The 22066-nt window shown below is 40.3% G+C and overlaps 1 protein-coding gene across 4 annotated transcripts in view; it reads right to left on the bottom strand.

The window, feature by feature from the left end:
* LOC132393954 (leucyl-cystinyl aminopeptidase-like) overlaps window positions 1-22066 on the bottom strand; it is a 95947-nt gene that overhangs the window by 20567 nt on the left and 53314 nt on the right. For all 4 annotated transcript variants that reach the window (XM_059969449.1, XM_059969447.1, XM_059969448.1 and 1 more), the window contains 6 exons: window positions 17450-17563; window positions 14988-15119; window positions 7334-7465; window positions 5120-5292; window positions 2665-2762; window positions 907-1093 (listed from right to left, as the gene is read on the bottom strand). In XM_059969449.1, coding sequence (XP_059825432.1) covers window positions 907-1093; window positions 2665-2762; window positions 5120-5292; window positions 7334-7465; window positions 14988-15119; window positions 17450-17563 — 836 coding nt within the window. The remainder of the gene's footprint in view (window positions 1-906; window positions 1094-2664; window positions 2763-5119; window positions 5293-7333; window positions 7466-14987; window positions 15120-17449; window positions 17564-22066) is intronic.

The following is a 22066-nucleotide window of genomic DNA, read 5'->3' as shown; positions in this document are numbered from 1 at the left end:
GCACAATTTGGAAAGCTTTTAATTTGCATTGTGGCAGGTTGGGATTTTATTCATTGTAGGGGGCTGAAGGGTATTCTTAGAGGTGTATAAAACCAAAAGGGGCAAAGACAGGGTGAATGCACACAATCTTTCACTTTTCCCCAGGGAAATGGAATCAACAACTACAGGAGAAAGGTTTAAGATGAGAAGAGAAAGATTTAAAAGTGACTCGAGGCAATTTCCTCAAGTGGATTGCAGCTGATACATGTACAACAAGCTGACGGAGGAAGTGGTTGAGGCTGGTACAACAACACTATTTAAAAGATATTTGAACAGGTATCTGGATAGCAAAGATGTACAGCTGGGATCCACGGTTAGGAAAAATGTTGGGAAGCCCTGATTTACAGGGATATTGACCAAACAGGAACAAATAGATGTTGGATCTTGTGACATAAATCCAGAGGTGCTTCACCAGTCATGAATGAGATATAAAACCTGGTTGTTACAGCTAGTTTATTAAATGTTGCAAGAACAAAAATAAATACTAGAGATAAAGGGGCATTCCATTGTTAACAATCTTTAATTTATTCACTTCACCTATTACAGAAAAACCCAGAAGCTTCCTGTAAATACAAAATAGTCTATTTTCTGGAAAACTTACTGAACAATTACACATATATAGGTGATGATCTTAAAACTATAGGTAAGCACAGGGAAATTATATTATAAGAAAACTACTAGAAAAATAACAATTCTACATCCTGATCCAACATGTGATTTGCTCAGTTGGGCATCTCGGTTGGCAAGGAATAGTTGGGTTGAAGGGTCTGTTTCTATGTTGTTCCATGACTTCAATTAACAACAATAACAAAACATACACATTTGTAGAGAGCACTGAATGATAAAAGAGCCAAAGGCATCAACTACCTTGCAAGCAGAAAGGCATTATAGATAAGGTCCGCTCGGTCATGATCACTTAAAGCTTCATGATTAGTCTGTAATAATCCCATTAATTTCTCTGTGTTGCTCTTGTCATATTCAACAATATAGTAACCACTACTATTTATGTTAAACTTCACCCAAGTCACATTTGGATCTTTAAGATCAATGGTATCTAATGGAAAATAAAGTGCAAACACATTTAAAAACAATTGCTGAACTATTGATTACATTAGACCAACAGAGGTTATTTGAGGTTATTCACTACTAAAAGTAGTGAATTTTCACTGCACAGTATTATTATACAAGTACAAACAACAGCTGTAGAGTAAGATCAATTTTTACTCTCCGTAGGTTACTGTGGTTAAGTGTTTTGTGTTACCATGATGTCACTATCGCAGATCAAACTTTAAAATTTTGGATACAGGGCTACATTTCTTGTATGTCAGTTAATAAACCACCTATCAATTTTTTCTGGAAGTAGTAAATTCAAAAGCAACAATGACTAAATAAACTGTCTACAGTGGCTGTATATAGAAAATAAAATACATTTTTAGAACTTGCCATTATGTTAAACCACATCACATTACATTTTTCCTCCAAGTTATTAATTCAAGGGATCTGGACATTGCCGTTAACACCAGCCCTTGTCCTCCTTAGTCTATTGCTCCCAAACGTTAGATTATCTGCATTGACACCAGGCACGGTTCTTTGATTCTTAACAATTGGTTTATTGATCATTACAGGATGTCTTCTCTCGTGCTTCCTACTCCCTCACATCTCTCTTCCCCTTTTTCCAAAACATGATTCCCTCTCCTGCCCCCTTCCCCCTTCCTATTCGCAATGCGCAATAGAGACCCATTGTAGAATCCAGTTTATCATCACTCACATATGTCATGGATTTTGGCATTTTTTTGCAACAGCAGTACAGTGCTCCAAAAGTTACAGTTCAGAAATCTCATTGTTAGTCCAGTAACTTACCTATTACAATAATTCTGTGCCATTACAATACCAGAACTTTAAAGATTTAAATCATAAATACAGAGGACCACAGGGAACTGGCATAGAAGAGGAAATGAGGCCTTGGGTAGGTCAGCAACAATCATATTGAATGGTGGGGCAGGCCGGAGGGGCTGAGTGGCAAATTCCTATCACTATTTTCTTAAATGTTTTTTTATGAACTATAAGTATAGCTTAGCTTTCTTTGATGGTCTGGAAGAAACATCTTACTTCCTTAAAACATAACAGTAATCTACTTGATGGCTGTACCAATTATACAAATGTATTTATTTTGGTTGATACATTTAGCTAAATAAATACAATTATTTGATCAGCATTAATAAATAGGGGTAGAGTGACATTGTTTCAGAAAGTAAATTTTGTGCATTATTTGGCAAGAATGAAAATTACTCAGAAGTCCACAAACACTGAAATACAAAACTTGACAAGTTGTTAATATAAAGCAACAATCTAGGAATAAATAAAATGTACTTGTTAACAATTTAAAGGACATAATTTTTTTCAAAATGTAAATTGTTGAATTCTAATAAAGATATCAGTATTTATACAAAGATGCAGATTTGGAGATAATTCAATGCTGAATCAATGTATACTTCTGCAGTGCAAATCAACATCTGAGATAAAAACCGTAACCCATGTGAAACGTGCTTTCTTAATCACCAAAGTCCCAGTTAAAGCTGCCAAGTACAGTTTAACAAAAAAAGAGGAAAAGTGAAAGAGAATTACCAGTTTTATTCTTAAGGAGCCACTTTTTGATGCACTTCGGCTGTTCATAGTCTGTACAACTGCTGGTTATATATGTCAGTGGAATGTGCCACAGGTGACTAAAAATAACATGAAAGCTTCAATTAACTTAACTTTTGTTAGAATTATTGAAATGTTAAAAAAAAGAGCAGACTCAATGGAAACAGAATTCAGAGAAAATATTGTTTATTTTTAATCTTGGGTTCACAAAACTATAAAGAGCCAAACCTGTCATGCTAAAGAAGAATGAACTAAGTATTTCATATTTCCACTCATAATTAGAAGAATTCTGCCCTGTTAAGCTAATTATAACACATTGAATTATGTTATGTAGTATGCCATTTCTTAATACAGAAATCGTAAAATACCCAATTTCTTACATCCACTCCTTTGTACTACATGCACATCATTTATTGCCTTTGCTGTTTCAGTTCCATAAAACACAATAGATTAGTGGAACGTCAGTTATGCAAATCTGCACGTGGCATGTAGTCATTGCTAACAGCTGCAGACAGAATTATGGGAAGATTGAATGTGAATTCTCAGTAGAGAACTACTATAGTAACCCTGACTTCAGTAAGCAATTACATCTTCATAAACATAGAGCTTGTATATTTTCTAAGGGGCGAGCTAAGTTCTTTTCAAAATCCAGAAGTAGCTGGTTGGTGTCGACATTGGATGTTGCGCCCCAGCTTTTCTCGTGATACGCAAGCCAGGGCAGTACAATATGGAGAGCAAGCTGTTGCCCAAGTAGCAGGTTCCTCCTCTCCATGCAGCTGACAAATCCAAAGGAATTTCAGAGACTAATACAGTTTGATACCAGTACTGTCACAGAGTTTACCAGTCAACATTGAACTCAATGTAGGACTGCCTTAGGGACACTAACTCTGGACTTCTCCCTCAGGATTTACTCCTGAAGCCACCCCTGTGCGTGGGTATAGCTAGAAGTGTGTGGAGGTTTGAGATAATTCTGCGAGATGGGCTGCCAATTATGACTGACGATCATCATTAGTCTGAGGTTTAAGGTGTCAGTAACGTGCCTTTGCCCCTTCTGTCAGTAGAAATGGCTTGCCTGAGCTATAGTCAGGCAAGAAACTGGACTTAGCTTTCAGGGACACACACCATTTTGAGTATTTAATAGATAGGGAGAGACTATCCCCGCCATGATTCCCAGATATAATAACCTTAAGGAGACTGCTTTATATTTATGACTGTAAGGCTAAGCACAGCCCCAATGCCATTTGGCTGAGTGGTGCCACGACAACAATAACCTCTTTCGCAATGTCAGCAAGACAAAAGAGCTGATTATTAACTTCAGGAGAAGGAAACTCGAGGTCCATAAACCAGTCCTCAGAAGGAGATCAGAGGAGGTGAGGATCCATGACTTTAAATTCTATGGTGTTATTATTTCACAGCATCTGCCCTGGGTGCATTAGGGCTAGTATAGTTATGAAGAAAGCCTGGCAGCACATCTACCAGTTTACAAAGTCTCATATGATCTCTAATGCTTCCACAAATTTCTACAGATGTGTAGTGGAGAGTATATTGACTGGCTGCATCACGGCCTGGTATGGAAACACCAATCCCCTTGAATGGAAATCCTACAAAAAGTAGTGTGCAGCCCAGTCCATCATGGATAATGTCCTTCCCACCATTGAGTCCATCTACATACAGCACTATCGCAGGAAAGCAGCATCCATCATAAATGATCCTCACCAGCCAGGTCATGCTCTCTTCTCACCATCAGGAAGGTGGTACAGGAGCCTCAGGACTTACACTACCAGGTTCAAGTACACACAATCTATGAACCCCCTTTCAAGGAATCTTACCTTCTTAAAATTCACCTAAAATTTTCACGTCACATTCAGTTTTATCACGAGAATCAGGATTAAATCCTTGAAGATGTCTATGCTGACATATTTTTCCTGGAAAAACTACTGATTTAAAGATTCACTTTATTTGTCACATCTACAATGAAACATACAGTGGAATGTGCTGTTTGTGTCAAATCAAATCATCAAGAATTACGCTGGGCAGCCGCAGGTGTAGCTGTGTTGCTGACACCCACAATATATCCCCACCACACGCTGACTCTATGTCTTTGGACTTTGGGAGGAAACTGGAGCACCTGGAGGAAACGTGGTCCTGAAGACAGTGTTCAAACTCCTTACGGACAATAACGAGAATCAATCATACTGTTACAGCTCATGCTGTAATAGATTATCTATTCAATGGGTAGATAACATCACTTTTAAACAGTGTAATCCCCTTATATCTGTATTGATATACAACGCAAAGTCCCTAGATGACCAATTTAAAGCTCAGGTGGAACAGGAACAGCTTGGGGGAAAAACAAATTGTGCATATCCTTCATTAGACAATCTCTGGGAAGAATTTTAAATCATCAAAATTAGTTTCAGTAAGTGGGTAGTTGTACCTGTAATAGGAGGAGGATGATGAATTCAGTGAATGAGAGGTCCTGAGGAAACGTGTTTGATTGAGGTGGATTTGACTGGCAGTGGTATCTAATTTGACAGTGACCACTGGGTATCCTGTCTGTCGTGTCCAGGTTTCCATGATTTCTTTCACATTTAAATCCACATTTCCAACCTGTGAAATAAAATACAATGCACCAAGAGATCAGACCAAGGTATACCTAGATTACACAGATGAAGATCAGTATTTTTGGTTAATTATTTTTGTAGAGTTTTTGTAAGATTATAATCAGAATCAGGTTTATTAGCACCAACCTACAATACTGTGCAAAAGTCTTCATCACCCTAGCTATATACTGTGTATGTTCCTAAGACTTTTCACAGCACTGTACTAATTTTAGGCATTGCACTGTACAGCAGCCTCAAAAATAAACTGCATGACAAATCTGAGTGATGCTAAAACTGATTCTGATAGTGTGACTGAGAATGGGAAGGGGGCAGGGAGAGAGAATCGTGGTTGGGAAAAGAGAAAGGGAAAGGAGAGGGAGCAGGAAGCACCAGATAGATATTCTGTAATGATTAATAAACCAATTATTTGGAATCAAATTACCTAGCCTAGTGTCTCCGAGGGCTGGTTAGAGGTTAGTGTCGAGGAAGATTGAAACATCACGGTGAGTACAGAAAGCCAGCGAGTGTTCAGCACTGTTTACCAGCTTCTCGCTGCTGCTGCCAGAGGAAGGCGTTTGCACGTGATGGTGTCGCTCCCTCTCTGCTCCTGAGGGAAGGCCCTTGTGTTTGAATGGTTGCTCTCTCTCCCTCTCTTGATGCCCTCAGAGGATGGTACCAAGGTTCTGGGTATGCAATCTATGGACTGGACTGCAGTTCACTTGACTCTTTCAGATTTATAGTTTCATATTCTGTTTTTGCCCATTGCTTCTTCTTGCTGCTTGAGCGATTTGTTCTTTTTTGCACTTGGAGGGTTCAATATTCTTGTTGCCTTCCATGCAATTTGTTTTGTTTTGCGCGAGGGGGTGGATTGCTTGACGTTCTTGTTGCCAATTGCATGATTTTTTTTATATACAAATCTGCAGTTCTTGAAAGGATCCCTTGCTTTTCTGTGTTTCATGGCTACCTGGAGAAGATGAGTCTGAATTGTACCCTGCATACATACTTTGATTATAAATGTACCTTGAACCTAGGGTGTGCCTACACCTGTGCCACACCATCCCCAGCACTCCTTTTTTGCTGCCTGTTACCTATCCCTCCCTCAGCCGTCCACCCTCAACATTCTTTGCTCCTGTCAGATTTACACACTCCCTCTCTGCTCCACATTGACAAATACAGTACTATGCAAAAGTTTTAGGCACCCTAACTATATCGTCGTCTGAACCGCTAGTGGCACATGGGGCCTCACCCTATCTATACGCATGTGCCCAGACTTCTGTAGAGTACTGTATATTGTGAAATTTGTAGTTTTGCAACAACAGTGCAATACATTAAAAGATTACTACAAGTTATAGTAAGAAATATATACAAATAATTGAATAGTGTGGAAATAGCAAAATGGTGGGGTAGTGTTTATGCATTCATGGACTGTTCAGAAATCTGATGGTGGAAAGGAAGAAGTTGTTCCTAAAATGTTGAAGGAATTTCACTGAAGCAATTTGGATGAAGAGTCAGTGACTTTGAAACGTAAACTTTGCCTTACTGGTTGGCCAGGAAGATGCTGCCTGTTCCAGCAGGAACTTTCAGACTTTTAATTTCTATTTAATATTTCCAGCAAAGACACTTTATATTAAATGTTTAAAACACAGTGTATAGGACTGAGGTGATGAAGAATGTCTTCACATGAATTGTTAAAAATCATGGGAATTCTCTGTGGATGCTTACTTACTGAACAACTCAAGGTTGGTGGGGAGGCAATAGATTTTGAGACTAACAGAATGAGAGGTTGGGGGAATGGGGCAGTCAGGCAGCTTAAAGAACCACAGAGGAGATTCAGGATACTCAAGACCTACTCCCATCTCATTGTTTTTCAATGGCATGTTTTGTAGGGCAAGTCACCATGTTCCCCAGAATAATAGGTACCTATTCACCACCTCAAACTGGACTGCTAAGAGTGAAATTATGCCACTTTCCAACAATTTTTGCCCTCTTTATTACTTCTACATCTGATATTTAATTGAAAATGCAATAATTATGAGAAAGATACATACTTTACTGATACTGTTCCAGAAGTCTTCAATTTTTGTCTTCTGATACATATGTTCCTTCAAGTACTGCCTGATTCCTTGCTGGAAAATAGTTTCATTCAATAAATTCTTCAGCATCATCAGAACAGAAGCCCCCTGAAGAAAAGAGGGAGAAATAGTTGCTTTTTAAATGGTTATCTTTAAATGCAATCTTGTATAATTCCAGCTTTTGAACACAGATTTTCCAGTTGGCTGCAAAAGCATGGAAACTTTAGGAAAAGTGCTAGCAAGGGTTTAGTGGCCAGCATATTGTAGAATTCTCCAGTCTAGACAGGAAAGCTGAAACTTCGTTTGGGGATCTGTGCCATCTCCCAACTGAAATAACATCAATTTGGGTTAATATCCAATCTATTTGAAGAACTGGCAGTCTCTAGAGTAGGTTACATGGTCGGCACAACATTGTGGGCAGAAGGGCCTGTAATGTGCTGTAAGCTTTAATGTTCTATGTTCTAGTTCTTACAGATGGTTGGCCAGGAAGAAAAAACATTGAATTTAAAATTTATTTTTAAAGAATCTACAAAAATAGATCAGGAATGGAAATACGCACATTAGATTGATATGGAAGCTGAAACATCCTGAGCTTCATACATATGAAATTAGTTTTACAATCAGAGAGGTTACGTTAGCTTCCTTTAATTCAGATCTTTACTTTAGTTCAAATCACCTGGACTAAAGTTTAACAGCTGAATCTTGAACACATTGTAAGCTAGTGGTTTGATGTGATGCTGGAACATACACTGAGCAGAAGTGATGCTCCTTTTATATCAAGCACTGCTGTAAATAACGTCAACACTATGTAGGCTGGGTCACATAACCACAGGACGATTTGATTGACTTAAACTGCAGCTACTGTGATGGTACAGCATGCACTCAATCTGTTCTGTTTGGTGTTTGCTGACAGCAACATCACTCACAAGCTACAGGAATACACACCTTGCATCAAATCTGCTTAGAATAGTTTTTCTTAAAAAAACATACAAAATCAAAATGAATGGAGAAAAAAAAACCTTAGCAGATATCATGTCAGAGCTCTTTATTAAACAGGTGAGATGTCAATCATCCAGTGAATTCTACTGTAAAATTTATATGTGTGTATGGAAATGGTCATTAATGTTGCTGGCAATTCTAGTTACCAAGCACATAGATACTGACCATTTCAGAAAGGCATGTGGGCACTTCCAGCCAACATGAAACCATTGGTTATCTGGAAAACTAATAGAGAAAATAGGATAGAGAAAAATTATTGTTGAGTAGCTGGCCGAGCTGGCTTGTTAGCTTACAGATGTTTAGTTACCCAGCGAGGCAACATCATCAGTGCAACTTAGAATTGTGTGTCTGTGTGTGTCTGCCATTCCTATTGGTTTGTTAAACTCTGAATAGGTGATAATTGTTGTCCAGGCTGTGTTAGTCAACTGTTATGTAGTATTAACGTCATCCAGTAGAAAACAAATTAATTCCAAGATCATACTGGAATTTAATCAAGTTAATCTGGAAGAAATATTTTATTTTTATCATTTTCTTAGATGATTGGTTAGATTGACATGGAGAAGGTTAACATTGTGGGCTGAAGAGCCTGTACTTTGCTGTAATGTTCTATGTTCTGTACCTCCACTATTGTTAGTGTTTGTTAATAAATTGGTATGGAAAAATCCATCCATGTACTGTACATCCTTGAGGGAAGAGTAGTAGAGAAACAACAATCCTATTTACTTCAGTGGTTGGTAAGTTGATGGAGAGGCACAATATGATTAGGAATAGTCAGCATGGCTTTGTCAAGGGCAGGTCGTGCCTTACGAGCTTGAGTGAATTTTTTGAGGATGTGACTAAACACATTGATGAAGGCAGAACCATTGATGCCGTGTATATGGATTTCAGCAAGGCATTTGACAAGGTATCCCATGCAAGGCTTATTGAGAAAGTAAGAAGGCATGGGATCCAAGGGGACCTTGCTTTGTGGATCCAGAACTGGCTTGCCCACAGAAGGCAAAGTGTGGTTGTAGACGGGTCATATTCTGCATGGAGGTTGGTGACCAGTGGCGTGCCTCAGGGATCTGTTCTGGGACCCCTTTTCTTTGTGATTTTTATAGTTGACCTGGATGAAGAAGTGGAGGGTTGGGTTAGAAGATTTGCTGATGACACAAAGGTTGGAATTGTTGTGGATAGTGTGGAGGGCTGTCAGAGGTTACAGCGGGACAGGATGCAAAACTGGGCTGAGAAGTGGCAGATGGAGTTAAACCCAGGTAAGTGTGAGGTGGTTCATTTTTGTAGGTCAAATATGATGGCGGAATATAGTATTAATAGTATTAATATAGTATTCTTGGCAGCGTGGAGGATCAGAGAGATCTTGAGGTCTGAGTCCATAGGACACTCAAAGCTGTTGTGCAGGTTGACTCTGTGGTTAAGAAGGCATACGGTGCATTTGCCTTCATAAAACACGGGATTAAGAGTTGAGAGGTAATGTTGCAGCTATATATGACCCTGGTCAGACCCCACTTGGAGTACTGTGCTCAATTCTGGTCGCCTCACTATAGGAATGACGTGAAAACCATAGAAAGGGTGCAGAGGAGATTTACAGGGATGTTGCCAGGATTGGGGAGCATGCCTTATGAGAATAGGTTGAGTGAACTCGGCCTTTTCTCCTTGGAGCGACGGATGAAAGAGAGGTGACCTGATAGAGGTGTACAAGATGATAAGAGGCATTGAGGGCTGAATTGGTTAGCATGAGTGGGTAGTTTTAAGGTTCTTGGAAGTAGGTACAGAGGAGATGTCAGGGGCAAGTTTCTTTTAATACACAGAGAGTGGTGACTGCGTGGAATGGGCTGCTGGCGACAGTGGTGGAGGTGGATATGATTGGGTATTTTAAGAGACTCCTGGATAGGAACGTGGAGCTTAAAAAAAAATAGAGGGCTATGGGTAACCAAGGTAATTTCTAAAGTAAGTACATATTTGACACAGCATTGTGGGCTGAAGGGCCTGCACTGTGCTGTAGGTTTTCTATGTTTCTATGTTACTTGCTAGCAACAGTCAGCTTACTGTCAACATTTCAATCCTACCTTTCATGGAATTCATCTTTTTCATACAACCACTTTTAGGAATGATAAGTCAAGCATGACAAAATAAATCTTTTGCAATTATGAAATATAAAGCAAGCACTTCAAAAACTTTCATGGACGAAGCAGTTTGGACCATTGTTGCTCTGTCCTTTATTTGTTATTTCAAGCTTGTTATTTATTACTATTTATTTATTTTTACATTTTCAGTTTCTCATCCCTTGATCCTGTTTTCAGTTACCGTTCTATAAATTTGCTAAGCACAGAAAAAGAATTTCAGGGTTTTATGTGGTAAAATTTATGTACTATGATAATAAATTTTACTTTGAAATTTTGAACTTTGAACTTTGTTCTCAAATGGGTTTCCCAATCCCAAGTGGCTGCATCTACACGAGTGATATTAATGCTCATTTTAATGGCTATCATCATATTTAAAAAAGGCATTTTCAGACCATCAAAGCTCAAATGGGAAATGAATCAAAGCCTGTTAGAATGATAGAAATGTATAGCATGGGATGGTTATTTGGCCTATTGAATCTGTACTAGTTAAAGAAAAGTTACACTGCTGAATCTCACCTACCAAATTTTGGTTGTTTTAACGCCATAGCCAAATGCTTTCTAAACACAATGAAGGCTTCAGTCTTGTACCACTCTGTCAGTGTGCTCCAGACCCTCACCACCCTCTCTAAGATGAACCCTCTCTCTCACACTTCATCAATTACTTGAAATTTTTGCTCCTTGCCCACTGATCCTGTCAGCAAAAGGTAATATATTATTCCTCTAGAGATTTATAATTTTATAAATCTCCTCTCAAAGAAAATAATATCATCCCATGCAATCTTTCTTTAAAGTTAAACTTCTTCAGTCGTGCAAATATCCTTAATAAACTTTCCTGTCATTTTTTTAAATTGCTCCTGGCAATTCCAGCATTTAATCCTGAACCCTAACTGTGTTACCAGGCTATAACAGTCAACCACATTGTCATGTCACAAAAAAAATGGCAGATTAATTAATTTTAACAATTCTTCGCTAATTGAGGAGGAATACAGCCTCACAATACAATTGTTTTATTGCAATCATTACAAATATATTTTGTCCAGAATTTAATTAATGATTTATGTTACCATTTCTTGCTTCCCTCATAAAAGGTAATGACTAGAACTCTAATGACCCAAGCAGTACAACAGCTTGGCTTTATAAGCAATTTATACTTTACCCTGTTTTACAATCTAGGTACTGGATAACAAAATTCCCCAAATGCATGTCCCTTTAATCCTCTGCATTTTTCAGTATTCCACCATTTGCTTAGCAAAGTTTAAAGTAAATTATCAAAGTGTTAATGTCACCATATGCAACCTTGCGATTCACTTTCTTGCAGCTATAATCAATAAATCCAATAACCATAATAGTCAATAAAAGATTGCACCAATAGACCATAAGATATAGGGGCAGAAGTAGGCCATTTGGCCCATTGAGTCTGCCCCACCATTCAATCATGGGCTGATCCAATTCCTCCAGTCATCCCCACTCTCACTTTCACCCCATGCCCTTTGATGCCCTGGCTAACCAAGAACCTATCTATCTCTGCCTTAAATACACCCAGTGACTTGGCCTCCACAGCCACTTGAAGCAACAAATTCCACAGATTTACCACCCTCTGATTAAAGTAATTTTTCCACATCTCAGTTTTAAAAGGACATCCTTCAATCCTGAAGTCGTGCCCTCTTGTCCTAGGATCAAGAGGGAAATTACTGCCATATCTAACCTGTTCAGGCCTTCTAACATTCAGAATGTTTTTATGAGACCCGCTCCTTTACCTATCTTCGTATCATCGGCAAATGTAGCTACAAATCCATTAATACCACAGTCCAAATTATTGACATACATTGTAAAAAGCAGCGGACCCAACACCGACCCCTGTGGAACTCCATTGGTAACCGGCAGCCAGCCAGAATAGGATCCTTTTATTCCCTCTCTGTTTTCTGCAGACCAGCCAATGCTCAATAGGGCAGACAATCAGTGTGCAGAATACAACAAATGGTGCAAATACAGAGCGGGGGAGGGGGGGGGGGAGGTAGTTGAAAAGTCCATAGCTTGTGTAAGCAGTTCAGTGATGAAGCAGGTGAAGTTGAGTGTGATGATTAAAAGCCAATAACTGTTCCTGAACCTGGTGGTGAGAGTGCTGAGCTCCTGTACCTTTTTCTTGATGGCAACAGCGAGAAGAAAGCATGACCTGAGTGCTAGGGGTCCCTGATGATGGATGGTGCTTTTCTGTGACAGTGCTCTGTATAGATGTACTCAATGATGGGGAGGGCTTTACCCATGATGGACTGGGCTGTATCCACTACTCTCTGTAGGAATTTACGTTCAAGGGCATTGCTGTTTCCACATCAGGTTGTGAAGCAACCAGTCAATACACTCTCCACCACACATCTATGGAAGCTTGTCCAAGTATTACATGTCATGCTGAATCTTTGCAAACTCCCAAGAAAGTAGAGGTGCTGCTGTGCTTTCTTCATAATTGCACTCTCGTGCTGGACCCAGGACAGGTCTTTTGAAATGAAAAATGAATTTAAAGTTGCTGACCCTCCACCTCTGATGCCCCATGAATGCCTCACAGACCTCCAGTTTCCTCCTCGTGAGGTCAATAATCAGTACGTTGGTCTTGCTAACATTAAATAAGAGGTTGTTGTTATGGCACCACTCAGCCTCCTATATGCTGATTTATCACCATCTTTGATTCAGCCTTTCGTCAGCAAACTTAAATATGGCATTGAAGAGGTGCTTAGATACACAGTCATAAGTATAAAGTGGGAAGAGCAGAGGGCTAGGCACACAGCCTTGGGATGCACCTGCGTTCACTGAGATTGTGGCAGAGATGTTGTTGCCTATCTGAACTGACTGAGGTCTGCAAGTGATGAAATCAAGAATCGAACTGCACAAGGAGGTATTGGGGCCAGGATCTAGGAACTTATTGATTAGTTTTGAGGAGATGATAGTAATCAATGCCAACCTGTAGTCAATAAAGAGCACCCTAATGTACACATATTTGCCGTCCTGCTGTTCCAAGATTGAATGAAGAGCTAATGAAGTGGCAAAATAGAGTGGATACAAGTTGTTTCTCAGTCAGGAATTGATATATTTCATCACCAACTTCTCAAAACACTTTATCACACTCAGTTAGTATAACAGTTCAGAGTGTCAGCAATCAGTGGTTCAATTCCCACCACTGTCTTAGGGAGTTTGCACACTCCCCTCATGCCTTTCCTTTGGGTGCTCTGCTTTCCTCCTACATTCCAAAACATATGGGGTAGTAAGTTGTGTGCACATTATGCTGACGACAGAATCATGGTGACACTTGTGGGCTGCCCCCAGTACATCCTTGGACTGTGTTGCATTTCACTGTATCTTTCGATATTTTCATGTACACGTACAAATCTAGCCAATCTCTAGCTCCTTACCTTTAATATTTAAATGCTGGCTGATTTATGATCCCACTCAGTCCCATTCTGCCTCAGCTTTCTCCCCATAACATTTGGCCCCCTTACTAATCAAGAACACATCAACCTCCACCATCTCCGCATCTCTGATAAGTACAGCATGGAAGCAAGAACTCAGAAAACTAAATCTGCAGTTGATAAGCACCTACATAATGATTACACTTATAATGTTAAGGCTCAGCATAAAAGAACTGAAAAGCAGTAACTGGAGAAGATGGAAAAGCTTTTAAATACTCTGGTCTTATTTTTACATTATTTTACTCTTTATTATTGAGATAGCACAGAACAGGCCTTTGTAGCTCTTCGAGCTGTGCCGCCCAGTAACCTCTGATTTAACCACAGCCTAATCATGGAACAATTTACACTGACCAATTAACCTACAAATCAGTACTCTTTGAACTGTGGGAAGAAGCCAGAGCACCTGGGGGAAACCCTTGCAGTCATGGGGAGATCATACAAACTTTTTACAGACAGCGGCAGGAATTAAACCCTGGTCACCAGTACTGTAAAGCCATGTACTAACCACTACATTACGGTACCACGTATATGATAAGCACATTTTTAAATTACATCATTTTCTAAATCAGCTGAGAAAGTGACTCTGAAACCCAACTGAAATAATTCACTTTAGACACAGGCTTCTTGTGTCCATTCATACTGCTGTATGCTGTCAACTCAGTTCTGATCACCTGTTCACTGGGTACTGGCCTCCATAGGTATGAAGAATCAGATGAGAAGAATCCCCCTGGCAGTGACAGATTGATACCTCTAAAAATAAATGTTTCAGTATTTAAGTAGAATAAAATAATTAAATGTGAATTAAATTTGAGCAGTGATCCGCATACGTGGATGGGAAATTTCGCAAACAAAACTGACAAATTAAAGGTTGATTATTAAATATACTGATTGTATTCTGCATGGAGTAAACAGCTCATTGGCAATCCAAGTGTTCTGTTGTACAAGGATCTCCATGTGCAGAGGTATTCAATTTGACTTATTTGCTGTCACCTGGAAGTACATCTACAACTTAGGTACACTTTTTTAAAAATTATGGATTTATTTAAGTACCTTTTGAAAGGAAATAAAATCAAACATTTCCTCAATTTGTTCAAAAGTTTCAACTGGATTGGAGAGGGGGTGGGATGAATTCATTGAATCTTCCCTCAGTGTCACAAAGTGAAAGTATTGGAACTCATCGATCTATGGATAAAGCATAGAAACAAAAACCATTTATAGTTACACAGTGTGTTATGATAAATAGTAGCACATTGACAGCAATTGTTCAAATCTAGCAAGAAAAGAGATCACTGCTTATCTATTCAATTTCAAATGAAGGTGACCTCTTTAAAGTAGAAGACATGGAATGCAATTAGGTAATTCAGCCGATCAAGTAAACACTGCAATGTCAATGGCTGACTGACTATTCCCCTCAGCCTCATTCTTCTGCCTTCTCCCAATAACATGTAACACCCTTACTCACCAAGAACCTTCAACCTTCACTTTAAATATGCCCAATGAATTGTCCTCCACAACAGCTTGTGTTAATGAATTCTACAGATTCACCACCCTTTAGCACAAACTCCAGTATTACAGTTTATCAAGCTGTCCAAGTTTGTGACAAGGAACTTGCAACAAATATTTACAGCTCAGGTATACATATACCCTGAGTGATGAGGTGGAGATATATCTCAACCAAGTTGATTGGTGAAAGAGACTGAAGGCCATGGAAGAAAGAAAAAAGGGGGTGGGGGAGGAGCACTACAGGGAGGCCATGGGCAGGCAGGGAGATAACAAGGAGAAGGACAAGGGGATGGGAAATGGTGAAGGGGGGGGGAGGCATTACTGGAAGGTTGAGAAATCAATGTTCATGCCATCAGGTTCGAGGCTACCTAAACGGAATTCAAGGTTCCGTTCCTCCAACCCAAGTGTGGCCTTATCCCGACAGTGGAGGAGACCAAGCATGAAGCTATCGGAATGGGAATGGGAAGAAGAATTAAAAGGGTGGCTACTAGGAGATCCCATTTGTTCTAGCGCATAGAGCACAGGTGCTCGGCGGGCGGTCTCCCAATCAACATTCAGTCTCACCGATATATAAGAGGCCACAGCGAAAGCACCAAACTCAGTATAGCAGGTGTCGTATTTGTTCCACTGCAAGGCTAAGTGTCAGGAGAGAGATCAGTGAAGAGGGACAAGGGAGTCATGTAGGGAGCGATCCCTGTGGAAAGCAGAAAGTTTGGGGGGGGGGATGGGGAGAAAAGTTGTGTTTGGTGGTGAGATCCAGTGGGAGGTGGCAGAGGTTTCGGAGAATTATGTGTTGGACACGGAGGCTGGTGGTACATGAGAACAAGAGGAACCCTATCCCTGGTAGCATGGCGGGAGGATGGGGTAAGAACAGATGTGTGTGAAATGGAAGAGATGCAGCTGAGGATGGCATTGATGGTGGAAGAAGGGAAGCCCCTTTCTTTGAAGAAGGAGAATATCTCCTTTGTTTTACGACAAGCCTAATCCTGAGAGTCGAAGCAGCGGAGACAGAGGAGTTGAGAGAAGGGGATGGCATTTTTCACAAGTAGCAGGGTTGGACGAGGTATAGGCCAGGTAGCTGTAGGAGTCCGTTGGTTTATAATATCCACCGATGTCTACTATATTGCAATGTTAGCATTCATTTCAAGAGGATCAGAATATAAAAGCAAGGATGTAAAGTTGAGAATTTATAAAGCACTCACTTGGGAGTACTGTGAGCAATTCTGGCCCCATATCTTAGAAAGGATGTGCTGAACGTGAAGAGGGTTCAAAGAGCTACATGAAAATGATTCCAGGATTGAATGGCTTGTCATATAACGTGTTTGATGGCTCTAAGCTTGTATTCACTAGAATTCAGAAGAATGATGGGTGACCCATTGAAACCTATCAGATGAAGAAAGGCCTTGATAATATGGAGAGGATGTTTCCTATTGTGGGAAAGTCTTAGACCAGAGGACACAGTTTCAGAATAAAGGAGTGTGTTTTTAGAATGGAGGTGAGGAGGAATTTGTTTACCCAGAGAGCGGTGAATCTGTGGAATTCTTTGTTCCAGGTAGCTGTGGAGACCTCATCTTCAAGTATATTTAAGGCAGATGTTGACAGATTCTCGATTAATCAGGGTATGATGCTTTATGGGAATAATGCAAGAGACTGGGCTGAGAGAAAAATTGGATCAGCCACGATGAAATGTCAGAGCAGATTCAATGGGCCAAATACCTAATTTGCTCCTATATCTTATGGTCCAAGTACACTTCAATAGACATACTTTTTTAAGTGATCATTTTGTCTCAATAGAATGGACTTCTTCAAATGTTGACAATATTAAAAAATTACTAATAAGTGTTTTTTTGCTGATATAAACACTAAGAGGGAAATTATACTTTGTGCCCTTGTAACTTTTAATTCAGGTCACAGGTACCTCCTACAGAGATCAGTTATAGTGAAGAGTATATAATTTTATTCCCGGTAATAACAACCTCGACATATGATGGAAAAAAAAATTAACTTACTCCTTGAAGTTCAGGGAATACTTTTTTCACTGAAATTTCTTCCATCAAAGTGGCAAATCCTTCTTTTAACCAAAGGTCATTCCACCATTCCAGAGTCACTAGGTTACCAAACCACTAAGAACAAAAATGATTCAAGAAATTAGCAATACACCATTAAAGTTTGAAGGAATCATATTATCAAAATATATACACGTCACCATGAGATTCATTTTACATTGTATTCCATTAGTTGTAATGGAAAAAATACAAAATATGATGAATTTCCCACTGAATGGTTAATCATCTTAGTGCCAACTAAACCCTCAAACATTATGCACAAAAGCTACAGAGGTCTTCTAAATGAAAATAACTGTAATGACCTGGTCAAGACTTCAACTGCTTTGCTGCAGGTACTTTATTTTTGCAGTTTTCTGCAAAAAGCTGGCAGAATATCCTGGCTTTGGCTAAAGATAAGAAGCCACGCTGTTCAACTTTGGAATGTTGTGTCAGCCAATCAGAATACTGGGACGGGGAGAAGGATCTAGACAAGGCAGGGAGAAGGATCTAGACAAGGCAGGAAGAACAGAGGTTTGTGACGGACAGTAGTCTGCTTTGGGGTCTTTTGGTGGCAGCTACAGAGAGGGACTAAAGGGAAGATGCCGCAGGATGCCATTGGAAGGAGAGTGCCTATTGGAAGACGTGGTTTGTGCAGATGAATGGCTCCAAGGAGGAAGGGCCAATACTCCTGAGAGCTAGTTTGTTCAAGATGGTCTTCGAGGGGAGTTCAGATTGTGGCGGATGCTTTCACGCCGACTGTGGGACCAGCCTGTGAGTAAGAGCTACGCCCCTGAATACTACAGCATGAGGTCCAACATTAATGTGCACATTGAGCTGGTTTAACTGAAATGCACCCTTCCTGTTCTTTTTCCTATTAACTGTTTGGTAACACTGAAATTGTCAAACTTATATTTTTATAATTTTATGCAAGGTACGATCTGTTACTTCTTGCCAACTGATAATGGTGTATCTGCAATATTTGCATGGCATTTGCTCAAATTGAGATTTTTTTTTAAAGTCAGAACATCACACCTTTCTTGGTTGGTTGAACCCCAAATCATGCCAACCCTAGACATTTATTCTTTTGAAAGGTGGCCTTCTTGCCACGGAGTCACGCGGCTGTTGGCAGAGTTAGCTAACGAGCCAAGTTTGTATATGAGCCCCAGTGAGAGGGTTACATTTGTTGGGGCTTGTCTGGAAATTTCAGATGCTGTGTACCTGCTGTTTTCAGATTGATTAAGCAGTTTGTGTGTATAAGCCTGTGTTTAAACTAGTGTTTGGGAAAGTGATGAAGGTACTTTATTACAGATACCGCAGGGATTAAAGTTTGGAGCGACTCAAAGAGATTATCTATAGAGTTTGTGTTCTGAATGGGGTGGATATTCAAACAGAGTGCTGAATTCTGTAGAAGTGTTGGGGAAAGTTACGCTGATTGAATGGCATTATGACCAATCAGATGGCAAGGATGTTGTGTTAGTCCAGACTAGCAGTGATGTGACTGAAGTCAAGCTAACTGATACTTCAGGAGACTCTGGAGAGGTGGGGCCATGAGCAGTCTGTATTTTTAGAGAAGGTAGGAAGGTAGCTAGGGCAAAGACTTTAAAGACAAGCTGTTCTCATTTTTGTAAAGTGAAGGAAAGGAGTTTTCAGATGCGAAAGGTTTCACGGGTTCTTCAGCAGCTGATTTAAATTCTGATCTGGTTTCAGCCATCACTGATCGATAAATGCCAAGGTGTATGTGTGGAAAATTCAAAGTTATTGTAGGCTGGGAGTGTTCTCTGGATTTAACACACCCGATGGGGAAGAAGAATGAGGTTTGGGCAGAGCAGACATCTCACCTACTGGATGAATGGCAGTGCTCAGATATATGAAAAATCAGAGACTGGTAGAGTGCTTAAAGGATCTGGCAGCTGATATAGTGAGGCTCCTAAAGGCAGAAAACCCACTAGCCACGTCAGCCAATTACTTGCAATCTCTGGAAGATGCTTCTGGCATTGCTGAAAGTGCAGCCAATCTTAGGATGAAGTTTTGGCACACAATCCAGGAGGAAGGAGAGAAGTTGTCTGCCTGCCTTTTCAAACTGGAGAAACTGCTGCCTTGTTTGTTCCACAAAGGGGGCATTCAACTGTCTGAGAGAAATTGCTTGAGGATGGAGCAGGTTGTGAAGGCGCACAGTCACATGTGAGGACTATCTATTAGAATGACCTGCAAGATGCACCCTCCTCCATCTTTTACTGAGTTACTCAGAGAAGTTAGAGGAGGAAAACATGATTGAGAAGTGGAACATTTCCAAAAGCTGAGTAGTGTCTTCAGTGGTAGCCTCTGCTGCTAAAGTGCCACAGAGATAAAGTTTTTGAGGTATGAGGTGAAAAACCTTCCAGCTGAGTTGACTCAATGGATGTCTGCTAATGTTTCAGCTAAACATGACACATTTATTGGAAAACCTGAACCACCTGCAGCATTAAAGGTGCAGAGGAATGCTGCTGAAAAGGGTTTCTTAATCCAAGCAGAAAAGAGGCAAAGCTATGGAGGGACCCAGTATCCTCTTGGAGAGAATACATTCCAATCAGTGTATCAAGGGAAATATTAAAGCGCAAAACACTATTCTTGAAGTTTTAGTGAGACTAAGCTCTGATGTATCCATATAGATTGAAGATGTTCATGCTAGAGCCATACTTGACACAGATTCTCAAGTTACTTTGCTTTATAGATCCTTTCACAAACAGTATTTGATGCATCTACCATTGACATCACAGTGTCCTTGAGATTTGGGGCCTAAGTACTGATGAATATCCGTATGATGGTTACTTGTCGTTGAAACTGGAGTTTTCAGAAGCAGATGTTGGAGTAACTGGGACTATTGACACACCAGTGTTGGTCTGCCTGGAGCTGGTTGAAAAGGGCGAAGCTTCCATTCTTGTGGGAACAAACACTTCCATTTTGAGAAAGCTCATGGGAGCATGCAAGGAAAGGAATGGAGAGAACCTTTTGAAAATATTGTCCATTCACCTAGTATTCAGAGCTGCTTTTATGAAGGTGCAAGTTCCTCCTAAGCAGAAACAAGGAACTGTATGGTACACCCAGTCTAAGCCTGTCATGTTGCTTCCTGGCGTAGATAGAGTGATGGGTATCCTCAAATTTGCCAGAATGCCAAACACCTCAGCCATCCAGGTGGATTCTCCTGATGATCAGGAAGAAGAGACACGCCTACCTGCAGGAGTGTTGGTGAGACCTGAACTGCAGATATCTTTAATTGTCTATGCAAACAGGATGACGGTGATTGTCAGGAACACCCCAGGAAGTGATGTTATCCTGAGACGTGGGATGACAATCACCCTCTTTTTCCCATGACAGTAGTATCTAGCTTTCCGGGGAAAAGGAAGATTGATTCCTGGATTGAGGAGGTTGACATCGAAGTCATTCAACTCTCGTGACGCACCGATACCCAAGGAATTCAAAAAGGAGATAAACTGAGAGGATGTTAGGACACCAAGATGTCTCTTCTACTGACGAGTCTGATGTTGGTTGCTCAAAGACTACTTGCCACACTCTTAGAGTTACTGAGGACACCCCTTTCCGAGAGAGGTCATGCCTATTGGCACCAGTGGGGATTGAGGATGTTTGGCAGCACCTGCTTAAACTGAAAGAAGCCAAGTTCAGTCATGGGGCAGGAGGACCAGAGCCACCAGAAGGTACCTTTGATACAGGGGGAGATATCCTCTAGTAGACAGAAAAGGTCACAAGGAGTGGAAGAAGCTGGAAGATGAGGTAAGGAGGTCTCAGAGTCAGGACACCTCTAGCTAGGTTGATGGAGGATGCACCTGAAAAACAGAGTGTTACGTCTATTCCCATAGGGAGATATGCTACTTCCATTAACAAATGCATTGGGGGGGGGGGGTCCTCAAATCACGAAATTCACTTGAATACTGTGTTACTAATCATGCTTTAATATGATTCAAAGTCATGAGGACATGATTTTTTTTGGTGAGGGAGGGGAAAGAGTGTAATGCCATGGTTTTGATTTCTTCTGCTGTGCTCTAGGTATTTCACTTTAGCAGCTTTCTGCAAAAGCAGTATGTCCTGCTAGTAGAATGTTTTGGTTAAAGATAAGAAATCATGTTGTTCAACTTAGGAATGTGGCATGTTGGGACTGGGAGAAAGTTCTAGACAGAGCAGGACTGAGAGAGATTTGTGACGGACAGTAGTCTGTTTTAGGGTCTTCTGGTGGGAGGAGTGGAGGACAGAAGGGAAGACACTGCAGAATGCTGTTGGAAGTGCTTTGTGCAGATGAACGGCTCCAAGGAGACAGGGGCCATACTCCAGAAAAAGGGAGCCAGTTTGTTGGAGGTGCTCTTTGAACAGACCTTGAAATATAGTAGGTGCTTTCACACAGACTGTGGATCCAGTGCGCGATAAAGAGATTCACACTGAATATTCCAGTATGAGCTCCAATGTTTATGTGTACATTGGACTGGTTTAACTGTAATGGGCCCTTTTCTTTTCTTTCAATTAACTGCTTGATCAAGCTGAAATTGGTAAATATATCCTCTTTATAATTTTATGAGGTGTATGATCTGTTAT

Source organism: Hypanus sabinus, chromosome 5, assembly GCF_030144855.1.
Source record: "Hypanus sabinus isolate sHypSab1 chromosome 5, sHypSab1.hap1, whole genome shotgun sequence".
In the NCBI taxonomy this organism is placed as follows: Eukaryota; Metazoa; Chordata; class Chondrichthyes; order Myliobatiformes; family Dasyatidae; genus Hypanus; species Hypanus sabinus.
Note: the sequence above shows the minus strand (reverse complement) of the source record. Positions and strands in the feature narration are given on the sequence as shown.